At 47.5% G+C, this 22309-nt stretch overlaps 10 protein-coding genes across 10 annotated transcripts; 7 read left to right on the top strand and 3 right to left on the bottom strand.

Annotated features, from left to right (window-relative positions):
• Positions 1 to 110: 110 nt before the first annotated feature.
• Positions 111 to 675, top strand: BDV38DRAFT_282248 (RNA polymerase II mediator complex head subunit MED22; the record flags this gene model as incomplete). The annotated part of the gene is made up of 4 exons (XM_032059753.1): positions 111 to 144; positions 223 to 287; positions 344 to 412; positions 493 to 675. The coding sequence occupies 4 exons, from the start codon at positions 111 to 113 to the stop codon at positions 673 to 675; spliced, it is 351 nt and encodes a 116-aa protein (XP_031914306.1).
• A 1256-nt stretch (positions 676 to 1931) lies between these two features.
• Positions 1932 to 2534, top strand: BDV38DRAFT_282247 (uncharacterized protein; the record flags this gene model as incomplete). The annotated part of the gene is made up of 1 exon (XM_032059752.1): positions 1932 to 2534. The coding sequence occupies one exon, from the start codon at positions 1932 to 1934 to the stop codon at positions 2532 to 2534; it is 603 nt and encodes a 200-aa protein (XP_031914305.1).
• Positions 2535 to 3167: 633 nt separating this feature from the next.
• BDV38DRAFT_244934 (dihydrofolate reductase) lies at positions 3168 to 4753 on the top strand. The gene has a single exon (XM_032054397.1). It carries the CDS (start codon positions 3691 to 3693, stop codon positions 4435 to 4437), a length of 747 nt encoding a protein of 248 aa, XP_031914304.1. The 5' UTR covers positions 3168 to 3690; the 3' UTR covers positions 4438 to 4753.
• A 66-nt stretch (positions 4754 to 4819) lies between these two features.
• On the bottom strand, positions 4820 to 8427 carry BDV38DRAFT_244930 (chloride channel protein). Its single transcript, XM_032054396.1, has 4 exons — positions 7897 to 8427; positions 5606 to 7836; positions 5163 to 5546; positions 4820 to 5112 (listed from the first exon to the last, which is right to left on the bottom strand). Exons 2-4 carry the CDS (start codon positions 7796 to 7798, stop codon positions 4957 to 4959), a joined length of 2733 nt encoding a protein of 910 aa, XP_031914303.1. The 5' UTR covers positions 7799 to 7836; positions 7897 to 8427; the 3' UTR covers positions 4820 to 4956.
• Positions 8428 to 9260: 833 nt separating this feature from the next.
• Positions 9261 to 10509, top strand: BDV38DRAFT_244928 (alpha/beta hydrolase). The gene has a single exon (XM_032054395.1). It carries the CDS (start codon positions 9462 to 9464, stop codon positions 10455 to 10457), a length of 996 nt encoding a protein of 331 aa, XP_031914302.1. The 5' UTR covers positions 9261 to 9461; the 3' UTR covers positions 10458 to 10509.
• A 491-nt stretch (positions 10510 to 11000) lies between these two features.
• Positions 11001 to 13238, top strand: BDV38DRAFT_292394 (putative MFS transporter; the record flags this gene model as incomplete). The annotated part of the gene is made up of 4 exons (XM_032062005.1): positions 11001 to 11776; positions 11837 to 12260; positions 12319 to 13063; positions 13115 to 13238. Exons 1-4 carry the CDS (start codon positions 11507 to 11509, stop codon positions 13236 to 13238), a joined length of 1563 nt encoding a protein of 520 aa, XP_031914301.1. The 5' UTR covers positions 11001 to 11506.
• A 622-nt stretch (positions 13239 to 13860) lies between these two features.
• BDV38DRAFT_74405 (SGNH/GDSL hydrolase family protein) lies at positions 13861 to 15253 on the top strand. Its single transcript, XM_032063858.1, has 5 exons — positions 13861 to 14094; positions 14156 to 14195; positions 14261 to 14339; positions 14399 to 14789; positions 14843 to 15253. The coding sequence occupies exons 1-5, from the start codon at positions 13971 to 13973 to the stop codon at positions 14974 to 14976; spliced, it is 768 nt and encodes a 255-aa protein (XP_031914300.1). The 5' UTR covers positions 13861 to 13970; the 3' UTR covers positions 14977 to 15253.
• Position 15254: 1 nt separating this feature from the next.
• Positions 15255 to 17936, top strand: BDV38DRAFT_74406 (uncharacterized protein). The gene is made up of 2 exons (XM_032063859.1): positions 15255 to 16205; positions 16268 to 17936. The coding sequence occupies exons 1-2, from the start codon at positions 16004 to 16006 to the stop codon at positions 17722 to 17724; spliced, it is 1659 nt and encodes a 552-aa protein (XP_031914299.1). The 5' UTR covers positions 15255 to 16003; the 3' UTR covers positions 17725 to 17936.
• Positions 17937 to 18064: 128 nt separating this feature from the next.
• On the bottom strand, positions 18065 to 18934 carry BDV38DRAFT_282240 (putative isochorismatase family hydrolase; the record flags this gene model as incomplete). The annotated part of the gene is made up of 4 exons (XM_032059751.1): positions 18065 to 18587; positions 18723 to 18776; positions 18836 to 18851; positions 18904 to 18934. 4 exons carry the CDS (start codon positions 18932 to 18934, stop codon positions 18065 to 18067), a joined length of 624 nt encoding a protein of 207 aa, XP_031914298.1.
• Positions 18935 to 19324: 390 nt separating this feature from the next.
• On the bottom strand, positions 19325 to 21368 carry BDV38DRAFT_244916 (bifunctional hydroxyethylthiazole kinase/thiamine-phosphate diphosphorylase). The gene is made up of 7 exons (XM_032054394.1): positions 21135 to 21368; positions 20909 to 21085; positions 20726 to 20861; positions 20254 to 20667; positions 19821 to 20197; positions 19664 to 19764; positions 19325 to 19599 (listed from the first exon to the last, which is right to left on the bottom strand). Exons 1-7 carry the CDS (start codon positions 21232 to 21234, stop codon positions 19345 to 19347), a joined length of 1560 nt encoding a protein of 519 aa, XP_031914297.1. The 5' UTR covers positions 21235 to 21368; the 3' UTR covers positions 19325 to 19344.
• Between the last annotated feature and the right edge of the window lie 941 nt (positions 21369 to 22309).

Genomic DNA, 22309 nt, shown 5'->3' with positions numbered 1-22309 from the left:
GACAAGCCGCCTTCATCGCAGATAGTAATTATCTCTATCAGTTATCAACTCCAACAACTATCTACTAACAAACGCATCATCACTGAATAGTTTGCCCTGAGAACGCGAAAATGGACTCCCAGCCAACATCCAAGGCATTGCATTGTGCGCAACCCATACCACCACATTGACATGTATAAACGTCACCATTCCACCCGCATTTCTAATCAGCATACTCCGCAGATCGCATCAACACCAATATCTCCCAATTACTTCAAAGATTCGAGAATATAATGGCAACAGCAACAGTATGTCTTCTCCTTGCGCTATAATGATCCTCTTAACTGACCCCAATAATACACAGGTTGAGAGTACCAGCCATACTTCAACAGCAGTAGAAACATACCAACTCGACGTTGAATCGACTGCTTTGGTATGTATAGTACATCCATATATTTACCTTGTGCAGACCTTAACAGCACTAGTTCCTGTCACTAACCCGACCAATCACAGGTCCGTGCCGCCGAAGATATTCTCTCTTTAACCCGTACAATGAAAGAAACCTGGCTCTTTGGAAAGCTCAACACTCTCGGCGAAGACGAATCGGACGTGAAGCGGCGAGAGGAGCTAGAGAGGGACGCAGATGCTATTCAGAAGGCCATCGAGGAAGGCGGCCTGTTGAAACCAGCTAAATGATCTTCTTGGTGACATTTGAGTATCGGTGTTTTTCTAGGCTTCGGTTCCGGCGTGGTTTTATGGATATTGCATCATTGGCGTCTGGAGGGGCTTACTATTTCTATTGTACATTATTGCTTGTATTGTAGATACCCATCACTACAATTTGGAATTCATACGAGTTCTTTCTGACATCCTTAGCACAAGAGTTATGTCTTTGCGTTCATTCCCCCGGGGCCGTCAATTCATCGATAAGATTATTATCGATATTGCTATAGAGACCAAAGCGTCGCTGACTCCCTTCAATACCCCCAGCAACCTACCAGCAAGGGGTCTACGAGTATCCAGCTGCATTTTCTTTCTCTATAACTTGCTGAGACTAATGCTAGCAAATACCTTGTAGTCTAGGTCACTCGCAGTTAGGAGCAGGGGAGTAATCCCAATCATCCAGCCCCACGGGCTTCGTTCCCTGAGAACCAAGAAAGCAATGTTGAAAGTTTTCAGCATCTTCTCCTAAAGGACTTGGACACATTCTGTCAGTTAATCGCAGGGCGCCGGTTACCCAGCTGAGAACATATAAGTGATGACTTGGAGAAGTCTACTTTACAAGGCACTGCTACAATCAAGCCTCAATTCTTTAGGTAGGATCATGTAAATTTGGAAATCTTCCACAACAACAATGTATATACTACCCTCTCTCTACTGCCCCGCCTTATTTACTTTGTTCTCCTCCTTATGGCTATGGAGCCTAGCCACACTCTGTTATATGTAGACAGCTTTCGTGGAGTGGAACGTGCTTTATATTGAAATAGACCCTAAGGTGCTTCATCATAAACTATTTTGTCTTATCAAAAAACTAATATTGTATGGCCTAGGGTTCCTGGCAAGACACGGGGCCATTCAGGATTTCGTGATTATACAAAAAGCACATTAGTCCAGTGTATCAAAGGCCATATACTAGTACGGGGCGTCGGGCAACGGGGCCAAAACCAGAGTGATTTTAACCAGAGGGTTTTTTTTTTGGAGTTCTAACTCAAGTTCTTTGTCTAGCCGTCTCCTAGGGGAAAACAATATTCTTGATATTATTGCTCTAAGCCTTATCACAAGAACAAAGGAGGCAGGAGTATAAAGTCAGACACAGTCTACATTATCATAAGGGGACAATTACCTGTTGTTTCCCAATTGGAGTCATTATCTAGGGAATGTCTAAGTCTACTCAGTCATCTCGTCAGAGAATTTGATCAGTCTTGCTGTCATCATCAACAACCTCATTAACCATGTTATTCGCTCAAAGTCTACTCTTCGTGTTCGCCTGCTGGCACGCAACTCCAGCACTTACCGCATCTCTGCCTCCATCAGAACAGGGACTCGAGTATAATCCCGATCTCATCATAACCGAAAACGACCTCGCAGCACGAGGCCTAGAGAAACGGGACTCCATCAAAATGTGTCCGATGCGGTTCATCGGCGACTACCCGTACTGCAATTACAGCAACGGCGAAGCAGCCATAGATGCATGGCTCCGTCCAATGGCAGTCACGATCAAAAAATTGTCGGACGAAAACGTATGCGCAGAAATATGCGGCGAGGAAGAGGAGTTCAAGTGGTGCTACCAGTCCCATACCGAGGGCTCTACGTGCAGTACCAATGCCCGGCTCGAGACCATTCAAGGCGCCATCAGAAAGACCATGAGGGATAGGGCTTATTGGATATGTGAGCAGGAGTGCTTCCGGATGTCTCACGGTAGTTCCTGGCGTGGATCGCTCCTTGTAGGGCGGAAGGACACCTGGGATAAGACGAAATACTGCGGGGACTCGCTTGAAGATCTACAGTTTGCTACAGATGATCGATGTATCTCGGGGGGTAACAAGGATCTTTAGTTTGGGGGGGTGTTGCTTTTGTAAAGTTCGGGGGTGGCGAGCGGCATTGCTTTAGAATGTTGTTGAAGTGGCTGTTATGTACCAAGTGTGCTTTAGTGGTTTCGATCCTTCTTCTTCCTTCATCCTTCATATATGGAGATATATGGCGTGTGCAGTATCCTTGTTGTGATACTCTTGAATGTATATCTTTTAAATGTATTCCTGCACTAATTTTCTTGAAATAGATTGCGTAGGCCTTGCCAATTCGTACCTATTATGCAATGGAAGGCAATTGAAAGTCCCTAACTCCAACATCTTTTCCAATAGCCATGGTGACCTCTAGCCAGATGTGACATATTTCCACGATCTACTATAGCACGGAGTGTCTTGCAGTTTGTTTAACATTCTAAGTTAGTAGATCGAATAAAAATATATATAAAACATGGGCAGATCAATCATCATTCAAAATCATCAAAGTTTATAGATAACAGAAGGCAAGACTCTTACTGCTAATCTCCGTGCCATTGTTTAAGACATGTTAAATGATAGTGAGAAGTTGTCTCTTGGAAAGATGCACATGGTTTGTAAGTATCGATTCATAGTGATCGCGATAAGATAACCAATTGATTGTGTGGCAGAATAAATTGAACACTCCATCAGTTGCACCACAGAACAGCAGAGATGCTAGGCTTGCAAGGCTCCTACGTTATAACGAATGATTACTTTTGTACAAAAAAATCCAGAATCTAGCTTACTAGATGATGATTATCCCATGTAATTCTCAGCTCAATACAGAGTAGTACAATTGAGATCTTATTATTCCCAAAATCAAGCAAAAAAGCCCTTTTCCCCGGTCGGGGATTCAAACAAACCTCATCAAAGACCGCCTTCTAATACAGAGATACACCGCTAATAATGGTAGGCGGTCAATGTAGTGGTACCTTAGGGCTCCACCCATAAATGTCCCGATAAGGCAAGCGTGCACCAACTCAGCTCCAACTTATACATTCCATCAACAACTCTTTGACCTACTTCTAAACATAACGATATAGTTATACAACAACCAAAACCTTCTACACATCCCATCACTAAAGAAAAAGTCCCAGCCTCCCAACCAACACTGCCCACCCAGAAGAAAAGCAACCAACCCCTCACCACCCCCCCAAGCTAACCAAAAATGCCACCAACGAACCCCCTCACCCTAATAGTCGCAACGACCCCAGTCCCCACGCGCGAAAAAACCCTCCTCGGAATCGGTCTAAATGGCACGCTCCCCTGGCCGCGCATAAAAGCTGACATGAGCTTCTTTGCGCGCGTGACAACCCGCCCCCCGCGCCCAGGTACAACAAATGCCATGATCATGGGCCGGAAGACGTATGATTCCGTGCCTAAGAGTCTGCGGCCGCTGGGGAAGAGGATTAGTGTTGTTGTTACGCGGGATGTGGCGGGTGTGAGTAAACGGGTCTCGGAGGAATTGGAGAGGAAGAGGGCGAAAATGGATGCCGCTACTGCTGCGGCTACTTCTGCTGGGGAGAATAAGGAGGAGGGGCCGGTTACGGATGCGATTGTTAGTTCTGGGTTGGAAGCGGCGCTTGAGGATGTGGAGGAGAAGTTTAAAGGGGGGTTGGGGAGTGTTTTTGTGATTGGGGGTGCGGAGATTTATGCGGCTGCTTTGGGGTTGGGAGGGGATCGGCCGGTTAGGATTGTTATGACGAATGTTGAGAAGAAGGGGTGGGATGGGGAGAAGGCTGGGTTTGAGTGCGATACTTTCTTTCCGATTGACGAGGAGTTGCTCACGGAGAAGGGATGGAAGAAGGTGAGTGCGGAGGAAGTGACTGAGTGGGTGGGTGAGCCTGTCACGGGGGAATGGAAAGATGAAGGCGAGGTTAGGATTCAGATGGTTGGATATGAACGGGTCAATTGAAGTTGTGGGCACTGTGCGCAGCTTAGCCTCTCATTTGTATATAACGATAGCGTTCGATTGCTTTGTGCAATGATAATCTATATACGGTGAGTCTTCCCCATCTGAGGTTCAATGCTAGGCATCTGCAGTCAAAGAGGCGCTTGCTAATGAAGACATATCTATCAACAAAGACGTCAAACTCCGTCAAACATAATTAAGTATACAGGCATCCCCCGCTGATACACACTTGGTAGTAGAAACAGCGCTAAGAAAAGTACAGTTTATAGTAAGATCAGCATGTGCACGATGCTCAAGCTCAAATATATGCAAAAAAAAAAAAAAAAAAAAAAAAAAAAAAAAAAAAAAGAAAAAAAAAAAAAAAAAAAAAAAAAAAAAAAAAAAAAAAAAAAGATGCTTCCCAAGACCAGGAATGCGTGCAGGTACCGAAACATAACGCCGATCAATGCTTTGAAGACGTTGACAATATGTGTACGGTTGCATTCTCTTTTACAGCAAGCGGCTCGAGCTGCTTAAAGAGAATCACTCATTCTCTTTCATGAACTTCACAAAAGCCTTCTTATGGACCAGACCCGCGTACTGTCCATTTTGAAGGACGCATAGGTACCGTAGGCCTAGCTTAGCGAAGCACTGGTAAACAAGGTCTACGGGTGAATGGATATCAAGAGCAATAGGGGCCTATACATGCATCAGCTTGTGATGAGATATGGGGATTTCTGTTCACATACCGGATCAATATAACGGTTAAAGTCTACTCGAATGGCATCTTCATCATCGCTGTCGGACACAACTGACATCGTATCTAGCGTCATCAGACATAACGTGTTTTCTTCGTCCTCGAGATTGTCCAGCGCATATTCGAGGTCTGGGGCTGGAATCAACCCAGACAAGACATCGTGGCGTAATATAGGGAGACCACTATCTAATTCTCCTGCCATGAGAAGAGTTTGAAGCTTGGAGCGCAACTCTGTCGCTGGTACGAACGGAGAGTCTGAGATATCAATGATACGACTCTTGCGTACAGGTCTCACGAGGTCCCCGAGCTCTGCATCTGACACGACCTGTATCTTGTTATCCAAGAACGGGTACGAATTCATATCAGTCAAGAGATCCTGTCCAAGTCAGCATGTAATCCGGTAGCAGAATACCTTGAGTTTCAGTGGATGCTTACATAGATGCTGCGGGGCTCGATCGCATCAGCAGTCCATTTGGCACAAAGGATGGCCAAAGAAAACGGAAGGACATGGGCAAGACTACCTGTCAGTTCAAAGAGGATGACGGCCAATGTAACTGACAAGCGGGTGACACCACACATGGTAGCCCCTGCGGCGATCATCGCATACACTCCTGGGGTCACACACGATTCCATCCCCGACACAGCTGGGCAGGAGGACCCAAACAAGGGGAATGATGGGTATTTCACCACGAAATATTGTGCCACATGACCAACGATCCGTCCCAAGAGGCCACCAACAACCATGGACGGGACGTAGATACCGGCCGGCACTTTGATGCCGAATGTAACTACCGTTAACAGGCTTTTGATAACGAATGCAACAAGGAGGTAGCGGATAATTTCGACAATGCCATCTTCGTTTGGACACAGCCCGGTTGGCGATGAGGATTCATGATCGCAAGGACTGGCCAGCTCGAACAGAAGTTCGGATACGGCCAATTTAGTATAACGATTCCAGAAGCTGACTAGGCCAGTCACCAGCGCGACAAGAACTACCTCCAGCAGTGGCCAACGCTTGATAACCGGGATTCGCCGGAATGAGCGAGCCCATAAACTAGATGCCTTGATGAAAAGGGCTCCAAGAGCGCCTCCCAGCACACCCAAAAGAATGAATATCACTAGCTCAAAGATCTCCCAATCGTTGATATATCGAACCTCAAACAGAACAATCTTACCCGTTCCATAAGGATTGAGGAATTTCAGAGAGAGTGCAGCAGCAATGCAGCAGAAGAATGTTCTGAATAGCGTCTTCGGAGGGAAATAATAGCTAACTTCCTCGAGGCTAAAGAGAACACCACCAATGGGAGCCCCAAAAGCTACTGCAACACCACTCGCAGCGCTCGCGCTCAACACCTCTCGTCTTTTTCCATCGTTGCGATTGTATTTGGCGAACAAGCGACAGCAGATGTTTCCCACGCAGGTGGCGATATGGACATACGGACCCTCCTTGCCTAAGCTTAGGCCAGATGACACACTGAAAATCAAAGCAATGGTCTTGATTGCCAGTGTTTTGAAACCCAGATACCCGTGCAAAACAAAACCACTGTTGATGACTTTCACTTCAGCAACCCCACTACCCGCCGCAGAATAGTAAACCATATCAGGACGCGTGGGAATCGCGGAATATGGTGTCCGCGGACTGGTATCGGAGTTTGGGCTATCAGCAGTTGCATCGGTGTGTTTTGTACCTTGCGACGATGCTGCACCCAGGTTTTCATCCAGTGTCGTTAAAGAGACCGACGAAGGAACAACCGTCTTCGTGAGCAACGTGAGGGAGCAAGAGATGACGGACAGGATAACCACCCAAGCTACGTACATGCCAAAGTCCGTCCATTGATTGTCCGTGCTTGAGAAGGTTAGCATCTTGGACCATGACCACCATGCAGAGCACATGGGATTGTCCCTGCAACATTCTTGACGGCTACGAAACCATTGCGTAGTACAAAATCCTTCTTTGAGATCAAACACAGAATGTTCGGTTATGTCCACGAAATAAGCAATAGCGGCCGTGATACAGCCGATTAGCGCAGCGAGAACCCAGCCCTGAGCACCATCAAACCATGCTAGAAGTCGACCCCGCAGGTCTTTCCGCGCCCGCAACTGTCGAAGGCGCTCACCGTCCGCAATACTATCATGTACCCAGTCGGTGGAGGTGAATTGGTCATACCACGTTCGATCATCCATAAACGAAGAGTTCAGGCCGTCTTTGGCCGATGCAGCAAGACTCTCAGCTTGATCCGCATCTATACTTTCCCGCCGGCTGACTCGCAATGCTTGGGAGGGAGCACGGCTGTGATGGCGTGATCGGCGGAAGTTCCCAGCCAACAAGTTGTGTCGAAAACTGGTATCGGGTCCGGAACCAGTAGAAATATTGGTATATGACCGTCGTACACCCCGACGGCTCTCTCGGTCTTTCCCTAGCAAGCTGGTTGTTTCGCCAATCTCCAACGGTGGTTGTAATGACTGATAACCGGTATGTGCCCCCGAGAGATAGCTGTGTTGTCGTCTGACCGCAGACGGGGAGGGGGGAGCCGTTCGGGAGAGAGATCTCTGACGATCATCTTCACTCGGAGCTTGACCGCCTTCCTGCGAAAGGGAAGTGAAGTTGGATGGGACAGAGCGAGGCATGTTGAAGCGGTAGGTACTTCGGAGTTAGACGTAATGATCTGATTCCCTGGTTAACACAAGCCACCCGCAAGGCACCCAGAGTAACGGAGTAAGTATACCAAAACATATTATTCGCCACAAAATTCAGAGAAGATCAATACTGCGTTTCAATCTCTGTTGACTCAGGTGAGCTGCCCTGTTCGAGGCTGGAAGCGGCGGTGAAACGTGGTGGGCTTAATCTTCAACAAAAGGTCTCAAACAAAAGGGCGATAAAGAAGTCAAATCACAAGAATAGTCAGATTGAAGAGAAAGATAGCAAGCAGTCAAGGAGAGGGAGGGCTATTCATAGTAAACGAGCCCTGACTGCAGTGGTGGAAGAAAGGAGAAGCAAGAACCATTGTTCTCAAGATAGTTTAAAACAGCGTCGATGGCAGATGACCCACAGATCAATACATGGAGCCAAACACGGGACCAAACGCACATCATCTGATAAATCAAATTCCCAATTAAATTTACTCTTCCGACGCTGTAGATCAAGTTATATTCAGAGTCCCAGGATATCCGCCACAAAACAACTATCCTTTGAGATTAAAGCAAACATCCCCGGAAAATTCTTCCTTGTAGTTTAAAGGGAGGGGGGAAACTTGAAACTTGAAAGAGCAGCTGCAATAACAACGTGAACGAGGAAATCCGGAGAACCCCCCGAACACGTGAGGCGCGTGTAACAAAGCGTATGTAAATTAAACTAACTTTATTCAGGCAGCCATTCATGCTCACTAGATTGAATGGAAGTCCACATATTTGCTTTCCTCTTCTTACCCCACCATTCTTTCCCAACAAGATCCCTGGCAAAGATCAGCAACTCTGATGTCAAGCCTTGAAAAGGCGACTCAATCATTCAACAGCCGTGTGCGTCACCCGAATAAAGTAGAAGATTGTTAGTAAAATCTCCTAAATGTCCCGTAGATCCCTCGCTTTTTTTGCTTCCTTTCATCTCTTATTGCTCCCACCTTGCAGGACGATCCAATATTACTACTAGTACGGAGTGGTAGTAAACTAGTGCTCTTTTATCTTATTTTATCCCGGCGTGCATTACTCCGCAGACCGCCAATGAAATATGATATCATCATACATTTTGCATTTGCCCTTCAATTCCTAACATACAGTATACAGGTGCAGACCCGGCATGCAGTACTAAACTTTACATGTTTCGACTGTGCAGTCCTCAAACTAGTCCTGATGACCTCTTTCCGCAAGGGGCTTTTAGTATGATCAATGTACTCATATTGAGAAAGCGGGATAGAGAATCAATCTGCTACCAGCGCTTTTGCAAGTTTCCTTCTACCCTTAGAGAAGAGATATGATCAGTATTCATACCTCAGGTTCACTTCTGGCCTCTTATCTTGTTCCTATCCTTCCTTGCAGGAGTGAAGTTTTAGTATATCCATGACCAATCATACTTATTTTGTAACTCGGCCATTCGGCCAGCTCGAATGACCGGGGATGGGTCGAGTGCCTTGAAATTCTCAGGGATAACACAGTATATTATCCCCGTATCACCGAGAGTGTACATATAAATGTCGAGGACTGCCAAGTGGATGAAGCGCTAACACAGCGGCACTTAAAACCCCTCACTCCTGATTTCCGGCCATACCGTACGGCTAGAATACACAAATATATCATCATGCAACTGTTCGTGTTGAAACTAGAGGATGAAAGAACCCTCACAGGCCGCTCCTTCATTCCCACGCAGCCTCGAACATCAGGAACATCTCGGCTGATACCCCTTATCGTCTGTATACATGGAGCAAGCTATGATTCCGAGTATTTCGACATCGACTCTCAGTATTCCATATTCACGCTCGGAGAGACTCTTCAGATACCCGTCGTTGCGATCGATAGACCAGGATATGGTGGTAGCACGGCCTACCCCGATCCAAAAGTCAAGAATGAAGATCTCGAAAGACGATACACTACATTCGTCCAGGAACAAGGTAAATACCTCAACTCGACTATTCTACCATTGTGGAAAGAATTTGGATCCAGTGCATCCAGTATGGTGGTACTGGCACATTCGATAGGGGGAATGATGGCCATCGTGGCTGCTGCAGAACCGAAAAGTTATCCTCTGGCAGGGCTGGCCGTGTCTGGAATCGGCTGCAAGAGCCACATGCATGAGTCGCCAAATCCAAGTCACAGAAATGAGGGGGATAGCCATGGAAGCCGTGACAGCGACCAAGCAGACGAGCAACAAACGCATATTCGTTTCAATCCTAATGTGAAGGATAGATTGATGCTTAACTTTCCGCCCAAAGCAAATGAAGTACTGCTTGTCGACCCGAAAGTCTCCTCGCACACAGAGGCCCTTAACAAGCCGGTTCCCCTGGGTGAGCTATATGATGTCTGCACAATGTGGCAGAGCTACTGGCATTTGTATGCCGAGCGGGTTACTGTGCCTTTTCTATATGCGATAGGTGACCATGATGGCTTTTGGGACTCTTCGGAAGAATGCACCATGCAATTCACCGAAATATTCCGGACAAAGAGTCCTAAGGTTGAGAGTGTGATTATACCACTGGCGCCTCACTGTATGGAGATGAGCCTGCAGGGTACGGCGTGGCTGTTACGCTGTCTGGGATTCGCGATTGAATGTATTATGGGCCAACGTAAGAAACATTGATGTGTGTTTTGGGGCTACTAGAAGATAGTATGGATCTATAACTGCAATCCCGCACTAGGAAAGGCCAATATCTTTTAGTCAAACAGCTAAGCTATACTACTTATACTGCAGTAGGTATAAAATGTGGCTTGTAGAAGGAAACTCTATATAAGGAGCTATATCTCCTATTCTCGCATGGACCGTCCTCGTTGCAATTCCTGCTATCATCTACGGAATTTATGGTCACCCCACAATTCCCACAAATCCCAATCAAGTACTAGTTAACCCAACCCTCTTGCCCATGGTAACGAATCTGGACCAAATAAGTCCGAAGATACTAACTGTACCTCGTAGTTTGGGCCGAGCTGGACTCGGCCTGACTACCTTGAAACGGAAACGTAACCCGCTCTCTGCTTCACGTCTCCTTCTTTAAAGCTCGCATAGCAACAGATTTGGGGGACCCTTTTCAGCAGTAAAACGCGATTGTGTTGTTATTTGCAGAAGGCAGATGTTAGCAATCAACTACACCACCTGGGTCGTAGATAATTGATCTTCATGGGGACGTACTTCTGGAAAGGGTTTCTCTCTCCTTCTGCACCCACTAACATGGTTGTGTCGTAAGCATTCCACAGAGCTGAACTGAACCTACAAGCCACTTCTCCACAAGACAGCAAACTGTACGCTGAGACAAGCCTATGAGCACCCAGTCTGGCATTGACGTGCTGTGGGGACTAGTCCTAATCCCCACAGTACTAGTAGAGAGATTCCTTCCATCCCCAGGTTCCCCAGGTTCCCCAGGTTCCCCAGATATCCATCAGTCCGAGACTTCAGGAGGCACTGTCAACTGGAACCAACTGTACAGTTCCCTAGGTTTGTTCATAACATAATGGGTGGCAACCTAACGGCCGGTCCATCCGCTCCTCCCTTATAAGCCCTTACCTGCCGTTGGTATAGGGCTACTCAGCTCTCCTCACCTACTTGTCTCTGCCTAGTGTTAAGCCATGTTCTTCAAATAATCCCAATTTGTTTTAAGAGGCCGACTCCGTTTATATTCCTTTCTTGCCAATACCATGCCATCAAATATAAGAACGGCGGATCAAGGGGAGGTCCTATCTATCCCATCGATCCCATCACCAGCTAGCAAGGGCCTTTCCTCCCTGGAAAAGGAAGATAGCGAGTGTATTGAGAAAGCAGAGACCGGCCCACCACAGATTGATGATATTTCGGCTTCGCTGTCTCCATCTCATCGTGAATATCTCTTTAAACGACATGGCACCTTGGACCTAGACCCCATGCCAAGTGCGTCAGACGCAGACCCATACAACTGGCCTACTTGGAAGGTATGAAGTCCTCCTGAGTATATAGCTCAAGCCTCACCTGATAAATTCTGTTTACTATAGAAATTAACCAACCTCCTACTTGTCGCCTTTCATGCTTGCATGGCCACCTTTACATCATCAATCACCCCTGCCTATGAGGACATTAGCGTCGATTTAGGAGTATCTCTACAAAGAGCCAGCTATCTTACCTCTCTACAGATTGCTATTCTTGGAGGGGCTCCCCTCTTCTGGAAACCATTGTCCAACCGGTACGGTCGTCGGCCTATATTTCTGCTATCCACCATCCTCAGTCTTGTTTGCAATGTTGGATGTGCGAAGAGCCCGAGGTATGCGTCCCTGGCCGCATGTAGAGCTTTAACGGCATTTTTCATCTCTCCAGCAGCAGCGATCGGAAGTGCCGTTGTGGCAGAGACCTTCTTCAAGAAAGAGAGGGCCCGATATATGGGCATATGGACCTTAATGGTCACTTTGGGTATACCAGTTGGTTAGTGCGAACGCACATATTGCTTTGGTGTTTGGCTCCGCTAACTATTACTTACTAGGTGCATTGATCTTTGGTTTTGTTGCGAATCGCGCGGGTTACCGCTGGATTTTCTGGGTTCTCGCCATCACTAATGGTGTGCAATTCATCCTGTACATCTTCTTTGGGCCCGAAACCCGCTATATTGGTGGTAGTACAGAGGATTCACCTTCTGGCTTCAAAACCCAATATCTTTCATTTCGACGCATCGACCCCACCCCACTGACATTCAGGGAATTCGTTCACCCGTTGACCATGGTTAGGTGCCCGAGCGTAGTCGTACCAGCTGTTGTGTATGCCATGGTGTTCTTATTCGGAAGTGTCATGATCACCGTCGAAGTTCCTCAGCTCCTACAAGAGAAGTTTGCTCTCAATACTGAACAACTTGGTCTCCAGTTTATCGGGGTCATAGTTGGCACAATTCTAGGAGAGCAAATCGGGGGTTCGATATCCGATTACTGGATGAATCGCCGAGCACGGCGTACACGAAAGGAGCCGGAGCCAGAATTCCGTCTCTGGCTCAGCTACCCCGGCATTGTCTTGACCATTGTTGGCGTCATTATCTTTTTAGTATGTACCCAGCAGGCCCCTGAGGGGCATTGGACTGTGACGCCTATTGTTGGAACTGGAGTGGCTGCCTTTGGTAATCAAGTCGTGACTACTGTCATGGTCACATATGCCGTCGACTGCCACCCAGACGATCCTGGAAGTGTAGGGGTCTTCATTACTTTTGTTCGACAGATCTGGGGCTTCATCGGCCCATTTTGGTAAGTCTTTCGAAGCAAATGTCACCCCGGTGCATAATTGACATCAAACAGGTTTCCTGATATGTTTGCGAACATTGGTGTCGCTGCTAGTTCAGGTGTTGCGAGCGCCATGATATTCGGCTGTAGCTTGCTACCCACTATTGCGGTGCATGCAATGGGGAGGGAATGGGCTTAATATTGAGCGTGCTTCATTGTCCCAGGTTTAAATATGATATGATTGGATAATTTCGATTAGCATACTTGATTTCGTCTAATTTCATACAAGCAATTCTGATGAACACGGACAAAGCTTCTGGGGGTAGAGAAGGGTAAGCTTCCTTTCTCCTCTCTTTGCTGGCACGAAATTTGGCCGTATTCCCTTTCGAACACGGCCGGTTTAGTTGTGAATTCTTTCTCCCTTGTCGAATCAGGCTGACGAGGAACCACTAATTGAAAAAAAGACCCCACTTGAACAGGCGCAGGAGCCAAGTTTGTTGGTGGAAAAACCTCGATGTCTAGAAGCGTGTAGATGGCTGGTCCAGAGCCTTCCATGCGGATGCTATGCTATTCCATTTGCATTTGTCAAATACGTATAGAAAGAAGGGTTAACCAGTATCTTTCAAGTGGGTATCATGAAGGGGTTGACATTGGTAGACGGTTTTAAAGTCTAAGTAAGCAATTAATTGTGTTTTTACGAGATCCACTGTTTATCTGCCGCAATCACCGACGGCCGCTGAGTGGTCAGCATCTTTATCGGATCGTGAACTATTTGATCTCTACGAAGCCCCTCCATGATTCGGTAGTATAGTACTTAATCTTCTCAATCTTCTCTTCCCTCTATCTCTCCTCCCAATATTGTTCTACACCGACTAGCTACCAGCTATTTTAGAAAGGTTAAGAAGTAAATCTTGGACAATCTTGTTTCGCAATGGCAACCAAGGAAGAGGCTTTATACAAGCCTTACGATCAATTCATCCTCTTTGGGGATTCAATCACCCAGATGTCCAGTGACCCCCACATGGGGTTTGGGCTATTCGCAGCACTGCAGGATGGTAGGTAGTATTTTATTTTCCTCCCCTTCGACTACTTCATGCAGCTGCTGAGATCTTACAGCTTACAGTCGACGCCTGGATGTGATCAACCGTGGGTTTGGGTGCGTTACGCCAGAGCATTTGACTTGTTCGATAATAGCCCTACTAACCACACAACTCCCTGTAGTGGCTATACCTCTGGTCATGCCATCAAAGTCTTTCCCAAGTTCTTTCCCACCCCGGAACAAGCCACAGTGCGGTTCATGGTACGCTGGCTAATCTTATCAAGAATTTCGAAGTAGTCTATGCATATTAACTCGTATAGACTATCTTCTTTGGAGCCAACGACGCGTGTCTCCCCGGCAGCCCCCAGCATCTCCCATTGGACGTGTATAAAGAGAATCTAACTCGCATCATCCAACATCCTGCAACAGTGGCCCAAAATCCACATATCCTCCTGCTGACTCCACCTCCTGTAAACGAATACCAATTACAGGGGTTTGACGAGTCCAAGGGAAATGCCCATCCCAGCCGAACCGCCGCTTTTACTAAACAGTATGCGGAGGCAGTTCGCGAAGTTGGCGCCTCTCTCGACATCCCTGTAGTGGATGTATGGAAGGCGTTCATGTCTGCCGTTGGTTGGAAGGAGGGTGAGCCACTGCCGGGCTCAAGAGATTTGCCAAAATTGGATCAATTTGCGCGATTTTTCACTGATGGTCTGTGCTGTTCATTTCGTTTGTGTCTAACATCTGACTAACCTATGGAAAAGGGCTACATTTGACGGCGGATGGGTATCGGGTAGTGTTTGATGCGATTATGGAAACGATCCGAGCAAAGTGGCCAGAGGAAGAACCTACTGCAATGGATATGGTTCATCCCGCATGGACGGAGGCGCCAAGGTAGAGAGCGACGGATATGTAATGGCAACGGGTGGGGATCCGCACGGATCGATAGTTTACCACGTTCTATAGAATGGAAAGACTAAATTTTTTCTATAAATTTCCCAGAGCTCCTAGAATGTAGTATAAGTTCAAAGGGTTGACTGTTATTGCCTATTCCTTACAGTTAGTGAAGGTGTGCAAACAAAAGCGGTCTAGAATCGGCTCCAAGTCCAAACTCCGTCGGAGACAAAAGAAACTCAGACTAAGCCCAAGATAGAAAGTGACGGCCGTTGCATTGAATTTCATCCCCTCATCTTTTGTCTTTCACCTTCCATACTGCTTCCTTGCCTCGTCATCACCCTTCCTTTCAGTTTACAGCGCATAATTTTCTGTCCTCCACGATCTTACGAACTTGTTTCTCCTGTCTCCTGAAATTTCTTGCATCTTCTTTGAGCAATCTAACCACTCGTGTTTCAAGTCACCCTTAAAAAAGCGCCGGAGCCTCCGACCTAGCATTCAACTCGCATATTCTCCTGCAAAGCAGATCATTTCTCTCCTAGGCGTTCCTTGCTAGAAAATCTTCAGTCGATCCTACAGCTCCTTACTCCATTTTTCAACAATTTTCGCGGCCTATTAACACGAGCTGAGGTGGTCGCTTCTTACCTCATTGGATATCTCTCGTCAACCGTCAAGTCGGCATTCTTTCCGTCCGAATCAAGGCACCCTTCTCGACACTTCGTTTCCCGTCATTACTCATCAGCGTTGTTGAGTGAGAATACCCAAACAGCAAGCTGCTATTAGGTTTATATGGTTTTGGTAAAGGTTGCAGATATTCATCTTTAGCAAACCGGGTGGACGGCCGTACGGCCGTCTCACAGAGGAGGGAGGAGTCTCGAGGATAAAGTGAGCTACGTAACCCTGGCCGGTTAAGGCGAAAAGGTAGCTTGAAGGAGAAACATAACGTTGTCTGATTCCTGGGATCCGATTCATTTGTGTCCTGTTCTCCCTGGTCGTTGCTTTGTTCGCCACCCTTATCTAGTCGTTCGGATATGGATGCTCAGTACCCTTTTGCTTCACGTGACGACATCTGGCGCGTCTTCGAAGAGCTGAAGGAGCTCCATGCTACACAGTTCGAGCAGGCGGAGCGAATCGCAAGACTGGAGCGGCGAAGGGACGAGGATGCGAGATTGAAAAGTGTCTGGGGCCCTCTATCTCCGTTTCCAACATCCGTTGCAGGCACAATACCGACAGGTGTGTTCACTTGGTCCTTGAATTGCTTTCGGATTGGAGCTGATATCTCATTCCTTTTGCAGAGCCTATCTTTCATTCACCGGCCGACACTTTCAAAGGTTTCGATCAGGGACAGCATCACGGGGTTGGAGGGACCATGGGCATAGAGAGCGAAGAGGAGCCAAGACGAGGGACATCTAGAGCGAATAGTGTTCGCTTTGATGAAAGCGCTATACACGGTTACTATGGACAAGCTAGTCGGTCTACCAGCGAGCTCCCACTGCGAACGGGAAGTGGCATGGGAAGTCATCCGCTGACCGAGCGGTCTTTGTCTCACCGATCTGATGGACGACTAAGCTCATCGGGACATTCCCATCACTCGGCACGTACCAATAGTCTAGGGTTGGAAACCACCAGCAGAATGATGGGTTCTTCTGTCGGTGGATCCCCTCTCATTCCTCCACCTGGACTTTTTCTCCTTGGCCCTGTACCCTGCATTATACGGTGCTGGTTGACGACCAACTTCTCCAATGACACGCTTCTGTATGCAGCTGTCTGCTCGGGGTCGTATAAATCGTCATTGGGCTATCCTCTGATTCGAAAGCTGGGCCTCGAGGGCTTGGTAACACAGGAGGAAGACCTGCAGTTCATCAAGCTTCCGATGTATCTTCCCGAGGCTAGCATTCACCAATCATCATCCAGGCCTGGTAGCCCAGTCCACCAGCTGCCCGCACTGACTGTCCGATTCCTTGTCCGTGACATCGATTCCAGTGATCCTTCCATTCAGATTGTTCTTGGCAGTGATATCCTTCGTTCCCATAATGCAGAACTGCTCTTCTCACAGGACAAGATTATCATGGTGGACGATGAGCGGAACAAGATCTCGATCCCTCTTGTGCGGCCTGAAGATGACTCGGCTTTCAAGTTCCTTCGCACGGCATCGGATGCCTCACGTACTACGGGCACGACTCAATCGCTTCAAGCTAGCGCTCAACCAGACATCAATGGCCATTCAGTCGGTGTCATTGGCCCACCTAGGAGTCTGTCTCGACAGTCCAGATCAGCATCTGCTTCCGCTAGAGACTCGACTGAGGAGCCTGAAGAAAGTCGAAAGACATCTTTGGATACCCAGGAACTCCCAAGGACTGCCGAATCCACCAGCGTGAGCAAGCCAGCTGTAGTCGCGGGCTCTCCGCCAGAGGGCCCGGCGAAGGTGGAGCCAACCGGTGTTTGGGGTTCGTGGAAACGCGACACCAGATTAGATGCTAATGCTTCCACCGCCTGTAAGACTTCCAGGACTCGCCCTATGAAAGTCCTACGCCCAACCAAGTCTTCCTCTCGAACGTCATCGGCTACAAACGTGCCCACCAGCTCCAGTAATGATGCAGTCCCGATGCCCTCTCAGCCGGCATCCTCGCGAGCATCCCCAGACGAGACTCGGACGGGTAAACCATGGGTATCCAATCCCATTGGCGGCGCCTCTGCGTTTGGGTGGCTCAACTCGTCTCAACCGACCCGAGCTGTGACGAACCCTAAATGAAATATATTAGGGGTCCAGTCCTAATTGACGGTCTACCTATGCGTGTAACGTAACTGTCTTTGGCGACGTTAAAGTGAGCGTTTGACGGTGTTGGTCGACTTCACATGTACTATGCAGTAACCGGTTTATAGCGTAGTAGTAACATCCTGGCTGCAGTCACACAAATTGACATCCATTCCCTCGAAACTGAAGCAGTTACTATAAGATCATCCGTATAGCACTCTTCATAATATTAATAGCAAACAACATCTCAATTCAAAAAGGTCACTCAATCCTTTTTCCTACTTTATAACCACAAAATCCAACAAAAAATCAAACCAAATCTCTCAAAGAAGAAAACCTAAATCTTCGAAAAAACCTCCAAAGCCCCTTTCGTCTCCTCCTTCATCTCCTTAACCAACCCACTAACAGTCCTAAACCCACCATGGCCCGCATCCCCCAAAACCTCAAACAACACACTCTCACTACTCGTCACCACCGCCCCAGCATCCCTCAACCTCGCCAAGGCAATCCCCCTCTCCTCACTATTAACACTACTTACACCATCCACAATAACATAAACCCGATGACCTCTCTCCAACAAATCCAGCGTGGTCTGCGTAACACAGATATGCGTCTCAATTCCCACGATAATAGCATCGAATGGCGTTTCCCCGGCAGAAACCTTAGGTAACTTGGCCTCGATCTCGGGGGTAATCATAGAGAACAGGGTCTTGTCGATATCGGCTTTCACATTTGGGGATGAGAGGTGAGGTTGCAGTTCGGAAACTGTGTCACCGAGTTTGGACCGGTTTTGGGTTGTGACATAAGTTGGGATTTGAAGCGTGTTGGCTGCTTTAAGGAGTTTGGTTGTTGTTGGGATTCTTTTAATATGTTACACATTTGTTATTATTGTTGGTTTTGAGAATGTTATTGTTGAATTTTGGGGGTTGGGGTTGTATTGAATGATGAATTCTAGGGGATTGCATTTGCTCAATGAAGTTTTGTGGTAGACGTACAGTTTCGAGAATTCGTAGATTACAGGTCTGAATTTCTCTTGGATGTCGCAGATGCTGGATTGGTAGAATTGTTAGATTTATGGTGGACTCTCTTCTGGGGGATATGGACGTACAATAGGGCTGGGTTACCTATTACTTTTATTAGTGTTTATCTCGATATTGGACTTGTAGGGGGACTTACGAATGCGGGCTGCTCTTGTGATGGTGGCCATCTTGGGTGGTTTTGGTGTGGGAGTTTGTGTTTAGCGATTGGTACTGGTGAGTCGAATGTGCGATGCGTGAAATGGATTGAATGGCTTGCGGTTTAATTGTCAAGAAAGATGACTGCGGAGGAAATCGGGCGGGGAAGTCCGTGAGGAAGGAGTATGCGGAGAAGATCATGGGTTTGTTGCCTGGTTTGTCAGGCACAAAGTGAGGGGCTACGCTTGAGGTTGTGTGTATTGAATGGAGATTGATTTTCTCTTGCATGTTTGTGTTGAAATTGTCTATTTGGGTTTCTTTATCTTGTTGTTTCTGTGTGTGAGATAGAGAGAGAGAGAGAGTTCTGTTTTTGGAAATGTGTACATCGATAGTATTTCTAACAACTTTTATATTCACATGAAATCAACATATGCCGACGCATCTACAAATCGATCACTTGGATCTTTGCCCGTCCGGTAAACCAGCTGTGGTCTCCCTTCAGGGCTGCTTGGTGGATAGCGTAGAGCTCGTCGAGGAACGCAGGAACAAAGCTGCCGGGTCCCCGCACGTACTCTTTCGAAGCGGCGTTCTCCGCCGCGATCTCGTACATCAGAATGCCGGACAGAACAGCCAGGAGTCTGTCGGATGGGTAGGCAGTTAGGAAGCAGCCGGATACGGTTCCAACGGCACAGCCGGTCTATATATTATATCAGCATACTGTATTGTCGATTACCTTCGTATGGGCAGGGAGGTAAGCATACGCCAGTGACTTGTCCAAGGAGTTCGTGTCCGTTCTCCACAGCGATGACTCGCTCGCCGTCGCTGAGATAGTCAACGGCACCAGTGAGAAGAACAAGGTTGTCTGCATCCGACCATATTAGTGTGATCTCAATGAATAAAGGATAAGTGGCGGCTTACGCTCTCTCCGAGCCAGGTCCCGCGCCAGGGTGGCCTTAGCTTGACCATCCAGGCTGCTCGGACCGCTGTCGACACCGCGCTGAGTCACGCCGCTGCTGCCAAAGACCTGTCGAATTTCTCCCTCATTGCCTTTGATGAGGTCAAAATATCCACCTGCCATGAGCTGTTTGACTGCTCCACGACGGATGTGCGTAGCCGCAGCACCAACAGGGTCATAGACAACGGGGTTCCCGCGCTCGTTGTAAGCCTTGATGGCTTTTAGGTAGTTGGGAACGCTCTCGCTAGTCAAGGTACCCATGTTGACGACTAGGCCACCGTCGAACTGCGCGAGATCCACAGCCTCATCCCCGTGCGGGGCCATGATAGGAGAAGCACCCCTAGAACACACTTAACTGGACATGCACAGGCCATACAGACAATCGAGACAACTTACATCGACAGAGCAACATTAGCAACGAAGTTAGCAACAACAAAGTTGATCATGTTGTGCACAAGAGGATGCGCTTGTACGACCTTTTGAACGATCTTTGGCACCTCATCCTGTAGTGTAGCAACTTCACGGGTCTGAGGAGCTGCTGGGGCTCGTACGAACGCCGGGGGAGTGGCAATGCGTTTCACAAATTCAGCTGCTGCGGCCTTCGGGTCGTCCGCAGCTATAATGGCACTGACAATGGCAACTCCATCAAGTTCCTTCCTGGGAGCTCTGGATTGGTAGAGGACTCGTTGGACGTTAGAAAGATTGATTCCACCAATTGAGACGGTCCCGACAGAGCGACCCGTGTCCGAGATAGCATCAAGGATAGCCTGTGTACCGGCTGTTCCGATGATGTGCTTGGTGTTGGTCTTGCTAATGGAGGTCAGCATGATTCTTAAAACAGTAGATTATTTTGTGGCAGATAACATACGTCGGGGTTGCAAACATGGTTCCTATCCCGAGGTAATCCGCGCCGGCATCAATAGCCTTCTGAGCCTCTTCTATCGAGGCAGCGGTGATCCCAATGATAGCATCCTTAGGAAGAAGCTGCTTTGCTTGTTCGATAGCTACAAGAAATTAGACCATGAAAATTGCATGGCAGCAAATGGCTCACCCATGTCATCTTGACCGAGATGGACACCCTCAACTCCAGCGGCAAGAGCAACATCCACACGGTCATTGACCAGTAAGGGAACCCCATACTTCTGGGTGATCTGATGCAGCTTCTTAGCTATCTGTATCTGTTCTCCTGTATCACTTTTCTTGTCCCTATATTGGACTATCGTGACACCTACGCCAAGCGTTAATGGGGAATTTCCCGGGAATGGAAAATGACTGACCTCCTTTCAAAGCTTCCTCCACCACCGTACACAGATCACGGCCCTTGAGGATAGCCGGGGTTGAGTCGGTAACCAGATACAAAGAAAGATTTAACGGCATTTTTATTTTTATTTTTCTGGGTTGCGCTAATTAGTATCTATGGCTGCATTTACGGGACTTTCATAAAGCGTCGAGACACCGGTGAGGGGCACGTGGGGTATGTGGGGACAAGGATAGGGATGCACATGGAAAACTTTCCATATGAGAAACGGGTGAGCACAATACCTTCTATCCGACGATACTCATGGATCTTCGGCCTGTTTATAATGGCACTAATACAATCGTGTCGGTCGAGAAACGTGGGTGAAATGACGTTGGGGAGGTTTGCTTGGATTTACGCAATAGTAGTTAGTCATACTTTCGCATCGCCAATAGCATAACCTACCTAGAGTCTGTTGATTCTCTATAACCCTACAATAAATCCAACCCTGCATTTATCTAAAATTCCTTTGGTCTGGGATATTGTAGCACGGATTATCGGGCAGTACAGAGTGTCATTGGTACTGTTCAGACCACAACCAGTTACTACCTATATAGAGTATATGTATAGCCCTAGATGGGTAAACTCGATCCTCTAACCGCGACTCAACGCACAATCAATGATTCTAAAATAGCATAACTGTACTACTGTACTATTCCGTTCACTTGTTACAAGTCTCCGCATTGTGTTTCCGTAATTTTTTGAATATACCTAATCCTGGTGGTGTACTCTAAACGTTGTCCACAAATATACCGAGTACAACAATCCACAAATCGACTACGACATAGTACATGCACCTATCCAAAGAAAGTATAACCATTGAACTACTATTTAGTACTGTCTCTGCATGATTAGCTGCATGAACGGCGTCTAAGACAGAGACGACTCGCGAAGTTCGGCCCCTGCATGGCCCTGAAATCAGTACCTCAGCGATCATCGCTCTAATCACATTTATGGTAGTCACCCCCGAACCCGACGTGAGGGGGTTGAAGTATCCCGTCTATTCTTTAAAGTTGGGGCATTCTACCAGTCATTCTTCGTCGAAATTTGGATTGAATGATCGGCAGTATTCAAGGACACGATAGTGTGTTTCATAGCGGTGCAGCCCTAGTGGTTTACGGTAGCTCGAAGCGCATTCTTTAGGCCCATAGTAAC

Source organism: Aspergillus pseudotamarii (assembly GCF_009193445.1).
Source record: "Aspergillus pseudotamarii strain CBS 117625 unplaced genomic scaffold BDV38scaffold_22, whole genome shotgun sequence".
Lineage (NCBI taxonomy): Eukaryota > Fungi > Ascomycota > Eurotiomycetes > Eurotiales > Aspergillaceae > Aspergillus > Aspergillus pseudotamarii.
Note: the sequence above shows the minus strand (reverse complement) of the source record. Positions and strands in the feature narration are given on the sequence as shown.